Source organism: Cricetulus griseus, chromosome 4 (genome assembly GCF_003668045.3).
Source record: "Cricetulus griseus strain 17A/GY chromosome 4, alternate assembly CriGri-PICRH-1.0, whole genome shotgun sequence".
NCBI lineage: Eukaryota > Metazoa > Chordata > Mammalia > Rodentia > Cricetidae > Cricetulus > Cricetulus griseus.
The window spans coordinates 69,082,882-69,104,693 of NC_048597.1; the positions used below are offsets into that span (position 1 = coordinate 69,082,882).

Below are 21,812 nucleotides of genomic sequence, written 5' to 3' on the forward strand. Positions count from 1 at the left end.
AGGTCAATTGAAATGATTTGATAAATTGTTCATTGACATGCCTCTGTTCCTGATGTTCAGTATTCTCTGTAAAAAAAAAAACATGCAATAAAATTATGGATCTTGTCTCTGGGTAGCAGATGGGATTCAGTGGATACTGGCCTTGCCCTTAGCAGAGATACTGCTATGGTAGCAGTATTCTGATAGCCTAAAACATACTGAGATATTATAAGATCCAACTTCATTTTAATATCTTGTCTACCAGAAGTAATCACTTCCAACTTCGAGCCACAGAAAGTACTTCTGTAAACTAGAATCAGACAAATACTATGAGATACAAGTTTCAGAAGTTTCTTATGTCTCAGAGGTAGGGGGCTGGATTGTTATGGACAGGATCAAGCCTTACTTTTTCCTTCCCTGTCATTCTGTTCCATTATTGAGTATATTTCTTGATTTTCAGAGTATATCACTGAGCTGGCAAGTTGACTAGGAGCTCTGGTGCAGGCATCTGCCATATCCCTGGTGAACATCAGATAATGTTGTACACAGGATCTGAGCATGATGGACTGACTACCCAAGCTGGATAAGTACTAGACCAAGAAAGGTAGAGTTGTGTTAAGGATTCTGTCTAATATCAGTCTGATGTCCACACCAGATGAAGTTACACATGAAAGGACATGGACTAGTGGAGAAGCATGTGGCCCAGCTGAGACTTCCTGAACACCTGGCCTTGCTGACAGTTCTCAGACAACACACCCTGCTTTGGCCTTGCATGACTTGAGTCTAGTCCTGAATTCAATTTTGAAAAAGCATCTATTAATCAATCAGAGTTCCTGAGTGCCATCTTGGGGTCATTTCTAAATTGATTTTTTCCAAGTCTTACATTCACATAGGCTGACCATATCCAGGCTCCAATCTTTAACAACTTTACTTGTGCTCTATCCATAACCTGATTTAATTTTCTTTTCTTTTTTTGAAAGTAGATATAACATATTCTAATCACAATTTCCCCTCTCACATTTCCTTCCAGATCTTCCTTACCCCCCCACCCATCTTTAACCTCTCTCTCTAGAAAACAAATGGGCAAGGAAAAACTGGATTTTTAAACAGTTAATTAAAAAGCACAACACACACAAAACCATAAACATACACCACCAGAAATGATAATACACAAGCAAAAGACATGTAAGACAAAGAATAGCCAAATCACTACGAGACAAAATAACCTCAAAATCACTACTGAGTTTGTTTTGTGTTGTCCATCTACTGCTGGGCATGGGACCAAGCTCTAAGCATGGTTTATATACCCCACATCAGTGAGACTCCATTGGGGAAAATTAATTTTTTCTTTGCAAGCAGTTGTTATGATAGCATTTTTCTGTGAGGTGTGGTAGATCTTGTTCACTTTATCCTCTCAGTGCTAGGACCCTTACTGGATGGAGCCTGTGTGATGCCTGTGCTGAATTATTGAGAAGACTTGGCAGGCCATGTAGTTTGATTCCAGAAGTTTCCATGCATCAGAGTTTATGTTCATCTAGGACTGGTCCTGCTTAAATAAATGTCATCCAAAATCTCTGGGGAGGTCTGTCGTATCAGGACAGCTTCTTCCCTCAACACTCTCCTGTCACTGTCGCTAGCTCCTATCATTGTTACTTATTTAGGTTTGCTTTTAGAAATTATTATACTATTTTGATGCTATTAAGAATAGAATTGTTTTCCTGATTTCTTGCTAATCATGTGCCGTATTGGTGAATTGGAAAGCTAGTGATTTTTTTATGATGATTTTGTGTTCTAGTATATAGTTGTCAGTGTTTACAGTACCAATCTTTTCATGTATAATCTTTAGGGCCTCTTATGTACACAGACAGAGGACTACTGAGATGCTGCACATCGTTGTTTATGAAAGACTAATCACAATGGCCAGGCTGTAGGATTAGCCCAGGCATAGATACGAAAATAAAGTAAATGTGATTTTGCACAACATGAGAATTATTCAGCTATAGAGAACAAAAGTATGTTGTATTCAGGAATTTGGGAAAAGATGAGGCATAGGATGGTGTATATAGTCAAAGTAAATGATGACCTTGAATGAAAATATTGTTGTGAAACCCATCTCTACGGACAATGAATAGATTTATTTTTACACCAGTAAAAAATAAAAAGTGACCATCATAATGAAAGATTTTGGGAGGTTGTTCAGCAGTGGAATATTTGCTTAGCAGGAACCTGGATTTATTAACCAACACTGTAAAAATTATGTAATCACTAGTAGTATGGGAATAGAACTTTACTATCTATACCTTTGCTCCTGAATTTTTAGCTCAGTGTTCTCAGTAATTAAACAGCAACAAGCAGACCACGGTGGTGTACACCTGTAATCCAAGCACTTTGGTGAAAGAGACAGGCAGAACACTGTGCGTTTGAGGCCAGTCTGGTATATGTAATGAGTTTCAGGGCAGCTAGAGCTATGTGGAGAGATCCTGTAAAAAAATTAAAGCAAAATAATAGCAACAACAACAAAAATATTTTAACAAAATGATGAAGAAGTGTCCCTTGGGGCAGTAGGTAGGGGAGGGGTTTGGAGCTGGCACTGATCCCTGAAGGGCCAATAAGAAAATTATTTTCTTTTCTTTTCAGGTCAATAGTTCTTTCTTTCTTTCTTTCTTTCTTTCTTTCTTTCTTTCTTTCTTTCTTTCTTTCTACATTCCAATCAAAGTTCTCCCTGTTACCCCTCCGCCCAGCCCCCTTGCCTCCTCACACAGCTTACCCCCATGTTTAATTATAACATTAAAATTGCCACAAGTGAATATGTTGGGGAAGGTAAAATGCAAAGCAGTTGGTAGGTTCTACTGTATTCGATGGGACAAATCCACTTCACTTTTAAAAATAAAATAAATTATATATAAGCTGATGTGCAGCAATTCATTCTTGAAACTTTTAAAGAAAACTATGAAATGCACGGAGAAGAATATCTGTCAGATGCAGTAAATGTCAACATTCTACAATTCTAGTTTCATTTATTTTGCAATCCATTATTTATCATTCACACCAATGAGACAATTCTGTGCCTTCAACTTTGAGTCACAGATTTCTAGACCATGGGCTAAAGTCAGTTGCTTACAACATAATCTCCTGAATGTCCTTGTAATGCAGAGACTAAGGTTTGAATTGGTATGGCTAGGACCCAGTAGTGCTTTCTTATTTCTGCTCACACCATTGTTTTGAATTTTACCTGATCCTTTAGGCTCTGTAACAGGGCTGATTCCTCAACCAGAAACATTTTATAGAAAGTTCATGTGTCCCTAAGTCCTGGGAACTATAGAACAATGGTATTGAGCAAGGTCTGTATTGTTAGGGGGTTGACCTAGTCCCCTAGTAGGGACCTATGGTAACCTCAGAATACAAGTGCATCATGAACTATTAGGCCTTGAGCCAGGGAAGGAATGTGATCTGTTGGGAAGGGGATGCTAGGTCTAATCTTGTTCTCTGTAGGGTACCCAGACTTTTAGTCATGCCTAGAACCTTCAGTCCTGATGTTGTATGACAAATCCCAGAGTCTAGTACTGAAATGAAAACTTGTCATAGTTTCTCACATCCAGCACTGAATGTTGTTGTTGACACTGGGCTGGAAATCATGTCTTGCTTGCCTTAGTTCATATTCCCATCAAGGCTGACTGCAATCGTACCACTTCCCAGCCACATGCAATTCATGGACCCCCACAGGTACTCTGTTTTTATCCTGATTTTACTTGTTTGCATTGATTGTAATAAACTTCCAATTTCCCAATACTATCTTTTCATTTTGACTTGAATAATAGAAACTGAGATCATGTATAATAGAACTGTCTCAGTTTCCCACATTTTAATTCTAAGGAAAGTTGACTAGGCACTAATAGATTGTTAGAAATAGAGATGACACATGATTGTGTCTATTAAAGAATGAAATTAAGGAAGTCTACAACACTCACACTGTACCATTGCATGGTGTGAGAAGAGATTCAGATGAAAGCTGGGAAACTGTGTCTGTGTGGAGATGGTACTCCTTAGGGTGATGGTGCAGGGTATAACCCTGCTTGCAAACTACAGGGTGACAGGCCATCCACACACTCTCTGGATCCCAGTGAAATACACTCTAAAATAAATTAGGTAGAGTAGAAATACAGGTTGAGAATGAATATTTTATTGTGCATTGGGGAGCAGGGAGAATGGCTATGGTAGGCCAGAGCAGTAAAGGTATACTTGTGCACGATTCTAATCCCAGCCTCCATGGGTAAGATGACTGTTGAAAGGCCTAGGAACATGCTGAAGGGGACAAACTCTTCTCCACAGTGTTCTCTCCATGAGTGACCTTGCAGATGAAAGTGTTTTTAGATTTCCATGCTCCTGCTGTCATGGTCAGGTAGCTGGTAGCCATGTACTTGTTGTCACTTTTGGAAGGCTGAGTGGTCTTCACGCCCTGGGTGATAGGGGTACCATCTGCCTCCCAAGCCACTGTCACATCAGCTGGATAAAAGCCACTGATCATACACACCAGTGTGGCCTGGTTAGTCTTGAGCTCCTCAGAGGAAGGTGGAAACAGGGTGACTGAAGGTGCCGCATTGGGCTGACCTGCACGGTGAAGAAAGAGAAGGTCAGAATCTTGGTCTCCCTATAGCAATCCTGGAGATAATGTGTAAAGTGTCTTGAGTTTAGTGGCTGCGTTGGGACAGACAATAGTACAGAAAATGGGGTACACCTTTATTCCACATACTCCCTGTGTGTCTAAGAATTATGCACCCCACATTTGGGCAACACTTCAATTGAAACATCTCTGCACTATGACCTTCAACACAGAGTGCTGACCGTCTTTTCTGCCCTTGTATCCTTCACTCTGCTTTTTATGTATGTCTGCAGTATCTCTGTCCTACTTTGAAGACCTTTCTGGTGTAAAACCTCTGTTGAGACTTAGGAGTTTATTTTTGCCCAAACTTGTGCCTCATGGGTCCGTGGTTTCTGCTCAGCAAAGCATGTACCTGCTTGAACTGTTTCTCATTCTGCAGAATGAAGTGTGATTCTCTGCTCTGGATGAGGTGTCATTTTCATGCATCAGGACCAGATCTATGAGAACACAGTTGCTCTGTTTTCCCAGCAGTGTCTTAAAGAGACTGAGGAACCCAGCTTCCCAACCACATTGTCAATCTCTCTTCTCTTGACTTCCTGTGTCCACAGATCCCGTCCCTTTCTCCTTCTGTGTCCAGAGATCCTTTCTGTTTCTTCTCCTTACTAAACTTCCTGAGTTCTAGATTGGTTACTGCTCTGTTCATAGCTTCCCATGTACAAGCTTTATATCTCTTGCCTGTCCTAGAAATGGAGTCCCAAGTTCCACTGACCAGTTTACCTGTCCTCTGACATGCTATTTACTAGCCTCAGTGCTAAATGTCCTACATTCTCCCACTTCAACAGCTGTCTCTACCTCTATGCCTCTCGTCTTCCTTCCCCATGAGATAGCAATTCACTTTTCCCCTCACAAATTTCACTGGAATGATAGACAGTCATAGAAAATGACACATTGGAGTACTTTTCAGAGAGCTGGGTACCCCAAAAGAATGACAGACAGACATTCATAGTTAATCTCCTTCATCCCTCTGTCTTTGAGATTAGACATGAAAGGCAACAGGGAACCATCTGAGGTGAGACATAGAATCTAGAGAAGCAGGAGGTTATTTACCCAGAGTGAAGCTGAAGCATGAAGTAGAATAGAGAATGAGAAATAATCCAACAAAAATCATATTAAACCTTGGCGATTGCAATAAAAGAAGAGGAAGGAGTCACTTACCTAGGACAGTCACTTTGGTGCCTCCACCGAACACCCAACACTGTGATATAGGCTCATACAAAAACCCTACATGCAGCTTACTCTCCAGTTTCAGCTGTGCTGAAGGCATTCCTCGATGATTCTGGGCATGTGATGACCTCTCTGAAAGATTCTTCTTCTTAGAATTCCATATGTCCTCTGAGCCAGCCTTGCCAGAAAACCATCCATTAAACTTTGATCTTCTCTTTGGAAGAAGCTCTTTACAGGATAAGAGAGGAGTCCTTGGTGGCAAGGCAAGGAAACTACTAGCTACATGGAGTCTATACAAAAGTTTTGGGACTATTAACTCAGTCTCTGCAGCTCCTGCCAAGAACAAAGAGAGAGGTGTGAAATCCTGCAAAAGACATCAGGTGGAGAACACACACAACCATCGGTTTCAATCCACATCTCCTCTACCTACATGCGGCAGAATTGTTACCAACAATACATTACTGCACACTGTAGGGTCATTTCATGTAGTCATTTGATGACAACTTGACTGTTACCTGATATGGGAAAATAATAGCTTCTTTTGAAGCTTGATATGGTATCTAGGCATTCTTTTTGGAAACCCAGAAGTATAATCATAGCTGACAAAGATATGACTTCTGGAATGTGCTTTCTTAACATGATATAAGGGAGGAATTTTATGCTATAGTTATAGTTGAATCAAAATGTAGGTGAAATGTGCCTTAGAGGCTGCTTGGTGGAAATATGGAAACATTACTATTTCTGAGTTTCCTATTTTTCGTTTTCAAATTTTTCAGTGAAAACTTGAAACAAAAGGATGAGGAATTAAATCTCTGAATCTAGGTATAGATGAGTGTTGGCACTGTCCCAGCAAGGAACATTGCTGTGGGGGTACCTGGGATCTTCACTTCCTATTACTGGGGACACACTTTATCATACCTTACCATCAGAAAACTGCCATGTGACACAAATTCCAAAGATTCTTCTTAGTTCAGAAACTAGGGATTCAGTGGCCTGAGAGCAAGCTCTATGTTGTCACCTGTCATTCTGCCTCATCGTTGAAGAATATTTCTAGGTTTGCAGACTATGCTACTAGACTGTCTGATCCATCAGACTTCTGGATGTAGTCAGTGTTCATGTTGCACATGAGCTATAGAATCTCAAAGCCCTGAACATTAAATACTTAATGACTTAGACAGAGCCTGGACTGTTGAAGGCTGACTGTCAATACCAAAGACTGTGGTTGACACTAAACTGAAGTACATACTGGTGTGCTAATGGACATGAGAGGACTTGGGCCAATAGAGTGGATATCTGCTATACCTAAGTCTACCCAAACAATTGGCTTGAGTTAGCTCTCAGGCCACACACAGTCTTCCTTGAACTCCCTCTCATGACTGTGAGCACCCTGGAAGTTTACTCTGAAACCACTTGCTATGAGCAACTATTTGGCACCCCTTTTGAGATCAGGTTGGATTCATTTCTCATTGGATCCAGTAATTTTGCTTGAGTGATCATCCAACTGCGCGCCCCAGGATAGAGGACCATAAATATTAATGTTTTGAATTATATAATAAAATTCTCTAAGTTCATTGCAAGAACCCACACATTTGTGGATGTTTTATGTTATATTAAGCTAATTGTTTAGCCTAAAACATGGTATCTTACCTGAGCTGCATGCTAAATTAGTGCTACTGCATTGCAGGGCTCAGAGAACAATGCAGAGCAGGGGAAAGGTCACTCTTAGGCCGATACCCTCTGACCATTTCAAAGGTGAACTAATTTGTCACTGGGAACCTGATCCCACCTCACCACACTGTAGATTCAAAGGATTAGAAGTTAAATATATAATGAGAACAAATGGAACAAGGCAGTACTTCTGATTAACCAATGATACTTTATTGAATACTTAGTGGGTAAGAGAGAAGGTTTGAGATTGATAGAATAGAGAGAAGACCACATTCTGGGTCCCATAGCTCCAGGCTTCCTGGGCTAAGGAAAAGACTGGGCTCCTAGGGACATTCTGCAGGGGACAAGCTCTTCTCCACAGTTTCCCCTTCATGGGTAACTTGGCAGGAAACCCTGTTGTAAGATTTCCACTGGTCTGCTGTCAAACTTAGGTAGCTGCTGGTCATGTACTTTTGGCCCTGTTTGGAAGGCTTTGTAGTCTCCACCCCATCATTGATAGTTGCTCCATTTGCCTTCCAGGTCACTGTTGCAGAACCCGGGTAGAAGTCATTGACCAGACACACCAGTGTGGCTTTGTTTGTCTGGAGCTCCTCAGGTGAAGGCGGAAACACTGTGACTTTGGGAGAAGACTTGGGTCCACCTGTGTGAATAAAAGACAAAGATGGATTTCAGGAGACAAATAAAAAGTATCAAAATCTCAGTGACTCTTCCCTTTGGTCATCTTATTCATGTTGAACTTTTGCTTCTTTCTCATCTGTCCCCTTGAGCCTCAGTGAGTACAATCTTCTTAGTAGTCTTTTCCATGACACTCTCCCAAGTTACACGGCCTGGACTCTTCCTTTCTGCCTCCATTACCCTACTATTAGTAGGTATGGCTGTGCTCTCTCCACCCTATTGTCTATGATCTAACTGGAAATTTGCCCAATATCTGATGACTATTATTCCTTATTCCTGATCTCCTAAGTTTAATATGCTATGTAAAGAAGCTGAAAGTGGAAACATGAGACACTATAACCCAGCCCAGCTATCTCCCCTTTATTCCTATGGTGGTCAAAGCTCTCTGGTGAATAGGTTACATTCCACCTTGCTTTGAAGATTGTATTTTCATTAAGTGAGGAGGCCCCTTCTTTGTTCCCAGCACCTGGGGACCCTGAGCCTCCTGTTATCTTAGACAGCAGGGTCTCCTGCTAAATTAGTGCTACTGTATTGCAGGGCTCAGAGAACACTGAGAAATCAATCAATGCAATCAATTCACTAAGCTTTTCCACTGAGTAGTATGTTCTATCCAGAGAAGATCTGAGGCTACTCCGGGCTTCTAGTGCCTCCTGCTCATTTTGACCTGACCACTATACCCTTTATCCTGACCATGTTCTAGAAGTTCCTTTCCTTGGAAGGAAAAACCTAGCAGCCACCTGCTCACAGAATTAGCCTCCTTCCCTGACATCCAGGTAGTATTGTAAAACCCCCAGTTTGTTCCTTATTCCTGATCTCCTAAGTTCAATATGCTGTGTAAAGAAGCTGACAGTGGAAACATGAGACATTATAACCCAGGATTAAGGAGATTTGTCAACAGAACCCCAGATAATCCTGAGATGACTAGGATCTGGTGACCCTACTAATCAGTTCTGTCTCTATGTCTATAGGACTTCAGTAACCCAGTAGAAGATCAGAGAACTGAAGACTATTACAAGCCTACTCCTTCACTATGCCTCTGTGGTCCCCACTTAGGTAATCTAAGTCCCTGGAAGCTCTACTTAAATCTCTAGATCCAACCCTTGACACCCTATAAAGATATTGTGGGTTCTGACAAAGTCCTAGTGCCCCTTCTTTGACCATGTCCATAGTCACCAATGATTAATCTGTCTGAGGACAAGGATTAAGCCCTTGACTCTGGGCAGATCCTAATTAAAGCCCATGAGATCAGAACATATTTCTTAGACTCTGAGACCAGCTGTTTCTGGTCTTCTGGCCCTTCCTGCAGGTTACTCCAAAAAGGCCCATCTCCCCTAGCCATCATGGAGAAGGGTAAGGATTCAGTCCTTAAGTCTGAGAAGGGCAGAAAAGAAGAGGTTCCTAGAGAGGAAAAACAGACCCTTCTAAGCCAACGAGACCTGGGTTGAATGAAAAGGAGCATTAAAGTCACTTACCTAGGACGCTGAGCTGGGTTCCGCCGCCGAAAACATACCACAGTGACTGAGACTCAAACCAAAACCTGTGAGGCCAGCACCTGGGCCTGTCCTCAGGCAGCTGGGCTGGATCAAAACACGAGCTGGCTCTCATGGGTGGAGCTGTGACCTCACTTGAGGATAGGTGCATGATGATCCTTTTCACAGGCTTGTGTCCTTGTCAGACAGACACCACCATGGAGCTGCTTCTACACCATGAGTACTTTACCCTATCTCTGATACTGTCAGTGGTGACAGCAATACAGAAGATCCCAAACAAATCCTTAGAGACACATTGTTTCAGGTGTCTTTGTTGTGTGACATAGAGCACAAATAATTTTTAGCTTTATTTTACAGAGTGAGATGTTTTTCCTCACAAATTCACATAGTCCCACTTGGTCACCTTCTTTGGAACCAAGGACACAGGGCCACTCTTCCCTTATGAAACTTCCACCGAGAGAGTTCTCTTTGAATTTCTACCTACAGAGATATGATTCATATACACTTCATTCTTGTGTGTTTTCTCAGAAAACAGTATCTGTTCACCACTTTACTGATCTATACACATTCATCAATACCTATCTTTCTATATGTATACACCAAACAATGGCCCCAAAGCACTCATCTATTTGTTTGTCGCCTTTATGGTTTTCTGAAACTTCTTACACAAAAGACAAAAGTAACCTCCTCTCAAACAATTCTGTAGTTCACTTTGTTCTCCTTTGTGTCTGAAACTTCCCACATTCTATTATCTATTCTTTCCTTTTGGTCTGCACATGGCTGCTCATGCTAAGACCACTACTAGGGTAGTGCCTTCCCTGTCCTCTTTCTATTATTACTGTATATGACTTGTATTATGCACGCTGCAAACTCATAGCTATCCAGAACTCTGTATGTCTTGTTCTTTCTTTTTGGCTCTAAATTCAGGTGTATTATTTCTTCTTGAGTGTTCTATAGGAACCTCAAATTCAACAATCTCCAACCAAATTTATTTCCCTGAAACTTGATCCTCTACAATGTCTTCTTTTCAGCAGTTTTTCTCCAATATAGAGCCTGGAATCATCCCAGAATCTTTCCTTCTCATTGAATCAAAAAAATTGTTATTTTATATGGCACAGCATGCCATTTAAATCTCAAAACTCAAAGACAAACACCCAGATCACACCAAAAGCTCATGATGACAAGAATCCTTAGGTTTTGCTGAAATTTGGTTTTATCTCTCAATAATTTTTAAATTAAAAAAACCCCAACAACTACATGTGTCTATATACATATGGCTTTCTGTATGTGAGTTTAGTGCCCTCAGAGACCAGAAAAGGGTGTCAGATCTTCTGGAGCTAGAATTAAAGACCATTGTTATGAACCCAATGTGGGTTCTGGGAGCTAAACTTGAGTCTTCTGTGAGAGCAGTACACTCCAATAACCACTGAACCATCTCTCCAGCTCTCCAAGATTATTAATTTACATTGGAAGATTATCCATTGCATTAAGGATATCATTTTCTTTTTTCCTTCTTGTTCTCTACACTTTTAAAATTCCATCAGCATGACAATTGTCACTGGTTAAAGACTTGTCCGTAAGGTATTTTTTAAAATATATTAGAAGCATAAATCTAGCCCTTGTTTGTTAGTAAGTAAAACAAACATTCTTTATTTAATATTGGAAGGAAACTTCCTCAGTCTGCATAATTACCTTAAAAATCACAATATTCTTCACACTTAAAGCAAAACATTGAGTCAGAAACAAGGACAGACCCTCATTTATCCTTTTATCATTTATAATAGTTCACAGATTATGGATATTCAGATACAAATGCCTGGTAATATGCCAATCAATCAACAGAGCAACCTGAAAGAATCAGCTTAGCAGTCATTAAACTAGCATAAGAAGTAAGTGATTGAATACAAAAGCAGCTTATAAAGTCCATAGGCTTCCCTGCTGTATGAGTGACCACATTTAGAGACCACATAAAGACCCATTTATGACTCTGACATTATAGAAAATACTCTAGAAATAAACAACATAGAATGTCATATAAACATGACTTGCCTTGTGAACAAGCTACTTGGCTATTTAATGTAAAAGTGAGTCTTCAGAGTACAACCTTGCCTCTTGATGAAAATGCTGAGTATTGTAAGGTCATTTCTTTTTAAATTAGTCATATACTGCATCAAAATTGCAGTCATAACAAGAAAAGCAAACTTCTTGAGAACCATGGAACTAATTCTAAAAAACAAGCAGTAAGAACAATGAAGAGTAGTCATAGGTAGTTGGTACCTGGACAGTACAACAAGGTCTACCTGATTAAATGGAGAAGGGTATAGGAAGGCAAGTTAAAGGAAAGTATTGGGGAGGGTGAGCAACTGATATTATAGAACTTATGAAAAGACAAGTAGAAACCAACTACAGTAGAAGTTTCATAAAATATCCACATATATGAAAGGAATTTAAATAGAGTTACCAGATAACGGGGAGACAGTGCCCCAACTAGACATATTATGTCATAGAGTAAAACTTTCAGTATTAGGAATTGGCTATAATTTGTTCAGTCATTGACCAAGAAATTCCTATAGACCTCCCACCCCCCAAAACACCATAGGCCATTGTCAAGGCTATTGATTGGCTCCTCTCTACAACCTGATGGTGAAGTTCTATTACTGAAGACAGTGCTTTCTTATATCATTGAACACAGAAAAGTCATATTGGCACCTAACTATAAGCTTCACCTCTACTGATTAGCATTGATTATTCTGCAAGGTATGTTGAATGCTAACAGAGGAGAAAGGTAATCATCAATATCACTTTACTACAAACTATATGGCATACAAAAGCAACCTGCCTGTAAGATTTGCTGGTGCTGTAGTGACATGAATATTATGGAACTAACCAACTATCCTGGTTGGACTTAAGGCCCTACTCCATGAGATGGAACTCATATCTGGCATGATAAAAGTGGCCAAGAATTTGATATTAGATAGGTCTTGAGCCTAAGGGAAAATTTACTATTATTATTTTGTTAAAGGAGCAGCAATAAAATGAAGTTATTGTAATTGATAACTGATAGCAAAGGGAAAAATCAGTTTTCTCCAAGGGAGTGACAGTGAGCATATCAACCACATTTAGGGAAAGCCCCATACCCAAGATTCACCATTGCCCAACACAGAATGAGCTTCATAGTCTTTGTATGCTTTCTCTGTATTGTTTCAGTATTTTTGTATTAATGATCTATTTGTTTGCTTTTGTTTTTGTACTTTTTAGAGAGAAAATAACAAGAAATTGAGTGGGTGGGGAGAAAGAATCTGAGAATACTTGAGGTAAAGGAAAGAATATCATTAAAATATATTTAAGTAATAAGAAGAATGCAATTGGAAGAATTCAGTATACTGTGACTAAAATTTTAAGCAGATTTTCTTATGTTTCCAGGTGTTTCAGAAACATGCAATTTTAATAAACTATTATCCTTAATAATAATAAGCTATTATTATTTTAATAATAATACAATAACCTTTACTGGGTACTAACTTTGTGCCACATTCTGCTGTTGGGTAACATGATTTTGAAGTTTTCCATTAGACTGCTTATGGTGGATATACCATGATGGGATCTTCTGTGGCATTTACATGAGTTCCTACTTTCTGTCATTACTAACAATGTTGAACTCACCTTTCCTGCATATAAGCATTTGGTTACAGGTCTCATTATGTTCCATGTTTAGGAATAATTCATAGAGTGGAATTGCACCATGAAGATAAACATATAGTTTACAACTCACTGATGTTCTTGAAATGGCTATACATTTAAGCTTTCTAGACAGTCCTTAAGATTGCTTTTTCCTTCCATGAAGGTTCTGATAATTCTTACTCTAAATCTAATCATTTTAATTCTTACTCCTCATAGATCTTGACCTGAGGTTATTAAGTGTTCCTGAGCCCCCTTCACATCTCCAGGCCATGCTCTATGCACAGTGTCTCTCCCTTGTCTTCTAGGGTCTCTTTCTCCATCCTCAAATAAGACCATACAGTTTGCTATTGGAACCAACTTTTCCAAAACACAGTTCAGCTTTGTTGGTCCCCTGCTGTACTGGGTGTGCTTTGTGTCAGCTTGACACAAGGAGAGTCAGTTGGGAGAATGCTCCCATGAGATCTAGTTGTAAAGCATTTTCTCAATTAGTGATCAGTTCGGGATGGCCCAGCTCATTGTGGGTGGAGTCATCTTTGGGCTGGAGGTCCTAGGTTCTATAAGAAAGCAGGCTGAACAAGCCATGGTAAGCAAGCCAGTAAACAGCACCCCTCCATGGCCTCTGCAAGAGTTCCTGCCTCCAGGTTCCTGCTCCTTCGAGTTTCTGTCCTGACTTTCTTCAGTGATGAACAACAATTTGGAAGTATAAGCTGAATAATCCCTTTGTTCCCCAATTTGCTCTTTGGTCCTGGGGTTTTGTTGCAGCAACAGAAACCTTAAGACTTTCACATAAATCCTATGATGCCTGTCTCACACCTCAAAGCAAAGGACAGAACATTAGGTGTCTTGGTCTCTGCCCAGCCTCTCCCTGCTATACTTAGTGTCCTGTTCTCCCTAAATCATTGCTGTTTTTGTGCGGTGTTCCTATCACCACTGGGTACTCAAAATATGTTATGCTAGCATTATTTACCATTTTATTGTTCCTAAAATGGACAATGGATCTTACACTATAACTGGATAGGCCCCTTTGGTTCAGACACAGTTCCTCTGTATTATCAGGCCCAGTAACTGTTTATAAATACCTTGGGGAGTGAAAGTCTTATCTTAGTGACAGGATAAGGCAAACACCATTCCTTCTTTATAGCCCGATTGTATGTCCCAAAATATAAGGCAGTAAGGGTAATATAACTACATCTTAGAGTACACATCTATTGTGGGCCTAGCCTTGGGCTAGAGATTAAACAAAATCTACAGTGCAACATTCAATTGTTCAGATTAACAACTCAAGAGATGATAAATCAGGCATGAAAATCTTAGCTGGGACAGACAAACCTGTGAGTCAAACTCAAGGACTATAGATAATGTCAAATATTGGAGTTTCTGCCTCCCTTAAAGGGGCAGCCCAGATGCTATTTCACAAAACAAAACAAAACAAAACAACAACAAAACCCAGCAATACATTACAGTCCTAATGGCTATTCCTTGTTACATCTAACTAATCATTCAACAAGACTTCCTGAAAACCTAAACAAGGGTCAATAAAGCTTGCCACACTCTCTCCCAGCTTTAAGCTCTGGCAGTTCAGATCACTGCCCGTTCCAAAGGCTTTCTTTGCTATGACTCACTGGGAGCTAAAGGGTTAACTTGTTCTTTAGCTCAGGGCTTGAGCTAGCATCCTTATTTAAATATCACAGACAGACAGATGTCTGCACCCACTGCCAAACTCCACATGCTGATTTGCAAATTCAAATAAATAGTGCTTCCCCAACATTCATACACTATTTCTTCAACTGTTTCTCCTATCATTATGCTAAAATTCTGTCTCTCCCCCCCTTTACCTATATGAATGAGGCCACCTGGGCTTCTGGTTTGTTTACAAAAATCCATAATTGAACTGAGATGTTCTGGTTAGGCCATCAGAAACCAAATTACTGGAGACTAGGCACCTGCTCTATGGTTTGTTAAATACCCTACATGATTTTCCAGTGCGATTGGAGACGTCTAAGACAACTGGGTAAATATTTCTTATAATCTTTATTAACTCTGTGCATCTCTGTTCTCTGTGTCTAATTGCCACACTCTTCTGTGCCTGCTGTCTGTGTCTCTGCCCCCGCCCTTCTTCCAACTTCACTTTCTTTCACCAGCCTGATCTGATCTTGGCAGCCTGTCCTCTCCTGCATTCCTCCCCCTCAGCTGGTCAGCCTGAAAAGGCACACTGCTGCTGCTTGCTTTTTAAGTTTGAATGCTACAGTTTTCATTTAACTCTAAAAACCTGTTATTCTAACACCAGGCAACTATTTCTTCATCTGTCATTTATCTTCTTATTAATAACTGAGTTTACATATCCTCTCTGTAATCCTGTTATCTCCATAACAGTTTAAAATACACCTTTCCCTCTTCTTCACCCACAAAGCAGCTGTTTTGGTTTCTTTTCTGCATTTGATTTAACTCATGATACATTTTAAGTGATTCATAATCGCCAATCTCCTTATATATTATATTTCTGGTTAAGAGTCTCCTTATATATTGAATTTCTGGTTAAGAGCTTTCAATTTCATATTAAAATAACTTCATTTTTTTTTAGGCTAAATTTAGCAGCGATAAAGCATAAGCATAAAGTTTGCAAGATTATAAGACAACTAACTTATAAACTAGTAAAAATAACTTTACTGAAATCATAAACAATTAAAGATAATTAAGTAATACAGCCTAATTAATATTTAGACAACTGTTTGGATATTTTTAAATTATTGTATTATTTCATACATGTGTAATAATATATGACATATAGTTATTTAATATACAATATGTATGATATATAAATATATGATAATATAATTAATTCAGATAAAATAAACTGCTAAGAATAAATTTACTTTATAATCTATACAACTTAGTAATTAAATTTTACTTAAATTATGCTATTAATAACTAAAACTACAGATTATTGACTAATCTTATAAACTTCTCATGATAAATAAAACTATGCCTTGTTCTAGTTTCTGCTAAGGCTCTATTTTAATTTCGTATACTTTGGAGTTAATTGCCTTCCTTAAACTGTTAAAAAGGCAGGGTCAATGCTCCAAGTTACTCCTTGCCAAAAATAATCTCAAACTTAGATTTAACCCCTGTAGTCATTGTCCTCTATAAAGATACAGCTAGATATAACAAACACATTTCCTGAGGCCTCAGCTGCCTTTTCAAATTTTCTCATCAGGCAAAAATCATGCCACTGGCCTTGCTTCCTTAAGTTGATAACAAATCAAACCATAATGTGCCTTGCTACCTAATTTCAAATACAGGATACTTCACCAGACAGATTTCAAAATAAATTTTTACTATTCCTTTGTTTAAAAAATTACTCTACAATAACTGCTTAATGTTTAGCCACAAGCTTAGTATTTTATATTCCCTTTGACTATTTTTTTAAGTGTAAAACTAAGAAATTCTTCTAATTTTGCATCTCTCTGATTTATATACCTACAGCCTTCTAAACAAGAAAGGGATATTAATACTTTTGACCAAAATTATTTTTAGGTTTCCAAACTTCTATTATGACTCAAAAATGAGTTTCCTAACCACTTCTACAACATGGATTTCTATACAGATTGCAAATAATAACAGCCTAATATATCTAAAATTCTTGCCTCTTAAGAAAGGTTCTTATAAGCTTCAGTGAAGGGATCACACAACCCCCCTCCCCGTTTTAACAGCCATGACAGAAAACTTCTGCTCCCTGACCCTTGCTGGGCCTGTCCTGCTCACTGGGAGGTCAGATGCCCTCCTCCTAACAAGGAACCAATCAGAAAGCCAGGCTATGCTTTAGGCTCTGGGTATGCTTTATGTACAAGAGCACAACAGTGACTGGCAAGAGCATAGCAACCACCCTGGGAGGGCCTATGGGCCATGACAATCAGTTGACCAATCAACACAGGACAGGTTGTCCAAGCCTGGAGGCACACCAATCCTGAGACTGTGCATACCCCTAGACACTCCCCTCATACTGCTCTATAAGATCCTTGTCTCATGGTTTCTCCAGGTCTTTCCCCAGCCATCTGCCATGGTGGATGGATGGAAGGCCCGAGCTAATGGGGTTAGCTCGTTAAACAATTGCAATAAGACACTTTGCTTTTGCATCGAAATGGGACTCTTGGTGATTTTGGGGTTCAGAATTTGGGCACAACATTAGGAGACCAGTTTTGATGCACCAACATCATCACAGGTCAAAATAAACTCAGATAACTATTACTTGTCTACAGCTTGTTTTGTCACCAGCCTATTTTGGGGATGGAGGGAACTTTACCTCTCTTCCTGGCTTGGAATACCCTTCTCTCATCTACCAAAACCATGCACTTAAAAATCCAAGTGTGCACTGAGAGAAAAAGTTTCCTCTCTTAGATTCTTTAACTTCATGTTCTGCCATTAATATATATTTATTCCACTAGATTTATAATCATTTAAAGGGTTACAGATTGCTTGATCATCCTCCTCCAGCCATGTCTGGATTTAGCCCTGTGGTCTGCCCTCCAGCTCACACTCCAAGGGTTCTGTGGCACTCTCCTAGGTGTCTCTCAGACTGATCCAACTGCTGCCTCCATGGACAACAAATGAAACAGCCTGTTCTTCCAAGGTTTCCCCTGTTTTCCAGCCTTCAAGGTCCCCAACTTTACCCCCATATCAGCAGGACAACACCATGAGCAATTTATACAACCCTATGTCACTTATCCCTGTTCCTATATTGAATTCTACAGCCAAGAGGCTGGACTGCCTTTAAAAAATGTTCTGTTACTAATTGTATAGATTCTACCCATGACCCTGTAATGTATATATTATCAGACTATTCTTATGTATCTCTGAAAATTGTTCAGAAGATCTTGCTATGTATATTTTGAGATAGTTGGCACTGCCCTCTCATAGCTAAACTGGTTTATTATTGCATTGATTACAATTTTAACTTATCAGGGAAACTTCAACAACAGCCTTTGTCCTACAGATACTCACTGCTAATTCAGGTAAAGTCTTTATCTAACAATGTTTCATTAATATACAGATTAATTAGTTGAATACAATTAATCAAAACTAATAGACATAGCTAACATTCCTTTTTAGATAACTCAAAACTACATCTTTTAGACACACTTAACCACATCATATCATAGTATTATAGTTTTTATATTACTCTTTTGCCTCTTTATAGATCAGAGATATTCTGAAATCATATACAACCCACCTACAAGATGGTTAACTAGTTCTCAGCATCCCATCAATATGGATTATTGTTTATTAATTTCAAAATCATTATCATTCTTCCAGTCCTCTTCAAGGCTTTTAACTCGAATTACTCACTGCCCTAAAGAGATTTACATGCTTCTTTTTAAACAAAGAAGGGGTACATTTTTCTCTCATTCTAAGTGGTGTGGCAGTACTTGGTGCATGGGAAAACATAATGCCCAGAGCATGGTAGATAATAGATATTCAATTAAACATAATTGAATCTGAACTTATTCAGTGGAACTTTCTTCTGTTTTGTCTGCTGGTGTCTTTTGGTTTCTCTACCTTTCTTCTCAATGCCCCAAACTACCTATATCCAGAGAGAAAAATTCCTATTGTTCCGCTCCCTAGAATGTCAGTGAGGATTCTTCTTCTCGCTTTTCAAGTGCTTTTTCTACCACTAACAACTTTTGTAGTACAGGAGATTGAACTCAGGGCCTCAGGAATAAGTGCTAAACTACTGAGATATCTCATAAGCTCTCCCATAAACATTTTTTTTAAATTTATTTATTAATTCTAGTTAGGGAACAAGCTTGTTTCACATGTAAGTCCCTTCTCCCTCTCCCTCTCCTCACCACCATCCTTCCTCCCCCACCACCAGCCTATGCCCCACCCCATCCACCCACCACTCCCCAGGCAGGGTAGGGCCCTCAACAGGGGCTCTGCAAAGTCCACCAATCTTCCTGGGCTGGGCCTGGACCCTTCCCCATGTGTCCAAGGCCAGAGTGTAACCCTTCACGTGGGATGGGCTCTCAAAGTCCCTTCTTGCACCAGGGAAAAACATTAATCCACCACCAGAGGCTCCCTGGAGTGCAGAGGCCTCCTTATTGACATCCATGTTCAGGGGTCTGGATCAGTCTTGTACTGGCCTCCCAGACAACATCTGGGGTTGATGTGCTCTCCTTTCTTCAGGCCAACTGTTCCTGTGGGTTTCTCCAACCTGGTACAGACCCCTTCGCTCTTCATTCCTCCCTCTCTGCAACTAAATTCCCGATTTCAGCTCAGTGTATATCTGTGGATGTCTGTCTCTGCTTCCATCAGCCACTGGATGAGGGCTCTAGGATGGCATAAAGAGAAGTCATCAATTTCATTTTAGGGGAAGTGCTTTTAGGTTATCCTCTCCACCATTGCCTAGATTGTCAGATTGTGTCATTCTTGTAGGTTTCTGGAGATCTCCCTGGTTCCAGATCTCTTCTCAGACCTATAGTGGCTCCCTCTGATATGGTATCTCTCATCCTGTTCTCTCTCCTCTATTCTTCCCCCATCTCAATATTTCTGCCCCTCCATTTCCTCTCCTCTACTCCTCTTCTCTTGCTCTTATTGTTGCAGCTCCCTCGCCCCTACCCACATGCTCCCAATTAGTTCAGGAGTTCATGCCACTTCCATTCCTGGGGACCATTTATCCCTTAGAGTCCTTCATGTTTCCTAGTTTCTTTGGTGAAGAGGATTATAGGCTGGTAATCCTTTGCTCTATGTCTAAAATTCATATATGAGTGAGTACATACCATGTTTGTCTTTTTGTGACTGGGTTACCTCACTCAGGATGGTTTCTTCTAGTTCCATCCATTTGCCTGTGAATTTCAAGATTCCATTGCTTTTTTCTGCTGAGTAGTACTCCATGTATAAATGTACCACATTTTCTCAATCCATTCTTCAGTTGAGGGGCATCTAGGTTGCTTCCAGTTTCTGGCTATTACAAACAATGCTGCTATGAACATGGTTGAACATATGTCCTTGTTGTATGAACATGCACTATTTGGGTATATACCCAAGACAGGAATGGGTGGATGTTGATGTAGACTGATTCCCAGTTTTCTGAGCAACCACCATACTGATTTCCAGAGTGGTCTTACAAGTTCGCACTCCCACCAGCAATGGAGGAGTGTTCCTTTTTCTCCACATCATCTCCAGCATAGATTGTTATTGGTATTTTTGATTTTAGCCATTCTGACAGGTGTGAGGTGGTATCTCAGAGCTGTTTTGAGTTGTATTTCTCTGATGGCCAAGGATTTTGAGCACTTTCTTAAGTGTCTATCAGCCATTTCAGATTCCTCTGTTGAGAATTCTCTATTTAGTTCTGCACCCCACTTTTTAATTTCATTGTTTGGTGTTTTGGTGGCTAGCTTCTTGAGCTCCTTATATATTTGGAAATTAGTCCTCTGTCAGATGTGGGATCAGTGAAGATCTTTTCCCATTCTGTGGGTGGTTGTTTTGTCCTACTGACTGTTTACTTTGCCTTGCAGAAGCTTCTCAGTTTCAGGGGGTCCCATTTATTAATTGCAGATCTCAAAGTCTGTGCTACTGGTGTAATGTTCAGGAAGCAGTCTCCTGTGCCAATTTGTTCAAGGGTAATTCCCACTTTCTCTTCTAGAAGATTCAGTGTGGCTGGATTTATGGTGAGATCTTTGATCCATTAGCACCTAAGTTTTGTGTATGGTGACAGGTATGGATCTATCTTCAATTTTCTGAATGTTCGAATCCAATTGTACCAGCACCATTTGTTGAAGATGCTATCTTTTTTCCATTGTATAGATTTAGCATTTTTGTCAAAAATAAGGTGTTCGTGGGTGCATGGGTTAATATCAGGGTTTTCAATTTTATTCCATTGGTCTATCTGTCTATTTTTGTGCCAATACCAAGCTGTTTTCAGAACTATGGCTCTATAGTAAAGCATGAAGTCGGGGTTGGTGATGCCTCCGGAAGATCCTTTATTGTAAAGAGTTGTTTTGGCTATCCTGGGTTTTTTATTTTTCTATATAAAGTTGAGTATTGTTCTTTCAATGTCCATGAAAAACTGTGTTGGGATTTTGATGGGGATTGCATTGAATCTGTAGATTGCTTTTGGCAGGATTGCCATTTTTACTATGTTAATTCTACCTATCCAAGAGCATGGGAGATCTTTCCATTTTCTGGTATCTTCTTTAATTTCTTTCTTTAAAGTCTCAAAGTTCTTATTGTACAGATCTTTCACTTTTTTGGTTAGTGTTACCCCAAGATATTTTATGTTGCTTGTGGATATTGTGAAAAGGTGATGTTTCCCTGATTTCTTTCTCATTGGATTTATCATCTGTATATAGTAGGGCTTCTGATTTCTTTGAGTTAATTTTGTATCCTGCTACCTTGTTGAAGGTGTTTGTCAGCCGCAGGAGTTCCCTGGTAGAGTTTTTCAGGTCACTAATGTAGACTATCATGTCATCTGCAAATAGTGAAAGTTAGACTTCTTCCTT

General features: G+C 39.7%; 2 protein-coding genes across 2 annotated transcripts in view; both read right to left on the reverse strand.

Moving 5' to 3' along the window:
- Nucleotides 1-4,270: 4,270 nt before the first annotated feature.
- Nucleotides 4,271-21,812, reverse strand: part of LOC113839476 (immunoglobulin lambda variable 3-27-like) — a 108,691-nt gene continuing 91,149 nt past the window's right edge. The window contains 2 exon segments of the mRNA XM_035444710.1: nucleotides 4,271-4,587; nucleotides 5,795-5,834. Coding sequence (XP_035300601.1) covers nucleotides 4,271-4,587; nucleotides 5,795-5,834 — 357 coding nt within the window.
- The window catches only part of LOC100762263 (immunoglobulin lambda variable 4-69), a 62,969-nt gene continuing 48,951 nt past the window's right edge, over nucleotides 7,795-21,812 (reverse strand). The window contains exons 3-4 of the mRNA XM_027413099.2: nucleotides 9,619-9,683; nucleotides 7,795-8,111 (exon numbers count right to left, since the gene is read on the reverse strand). Coding sequence (XP_027268900.2) covers nucleotides 7,795-8,111; nucleotides 9,619-9,683 — 382 coding nt within the window. The remainder of the gene's footprint in view (nucleotides 8,112-9,618; nucleotides 9,684-21,812) is intronic.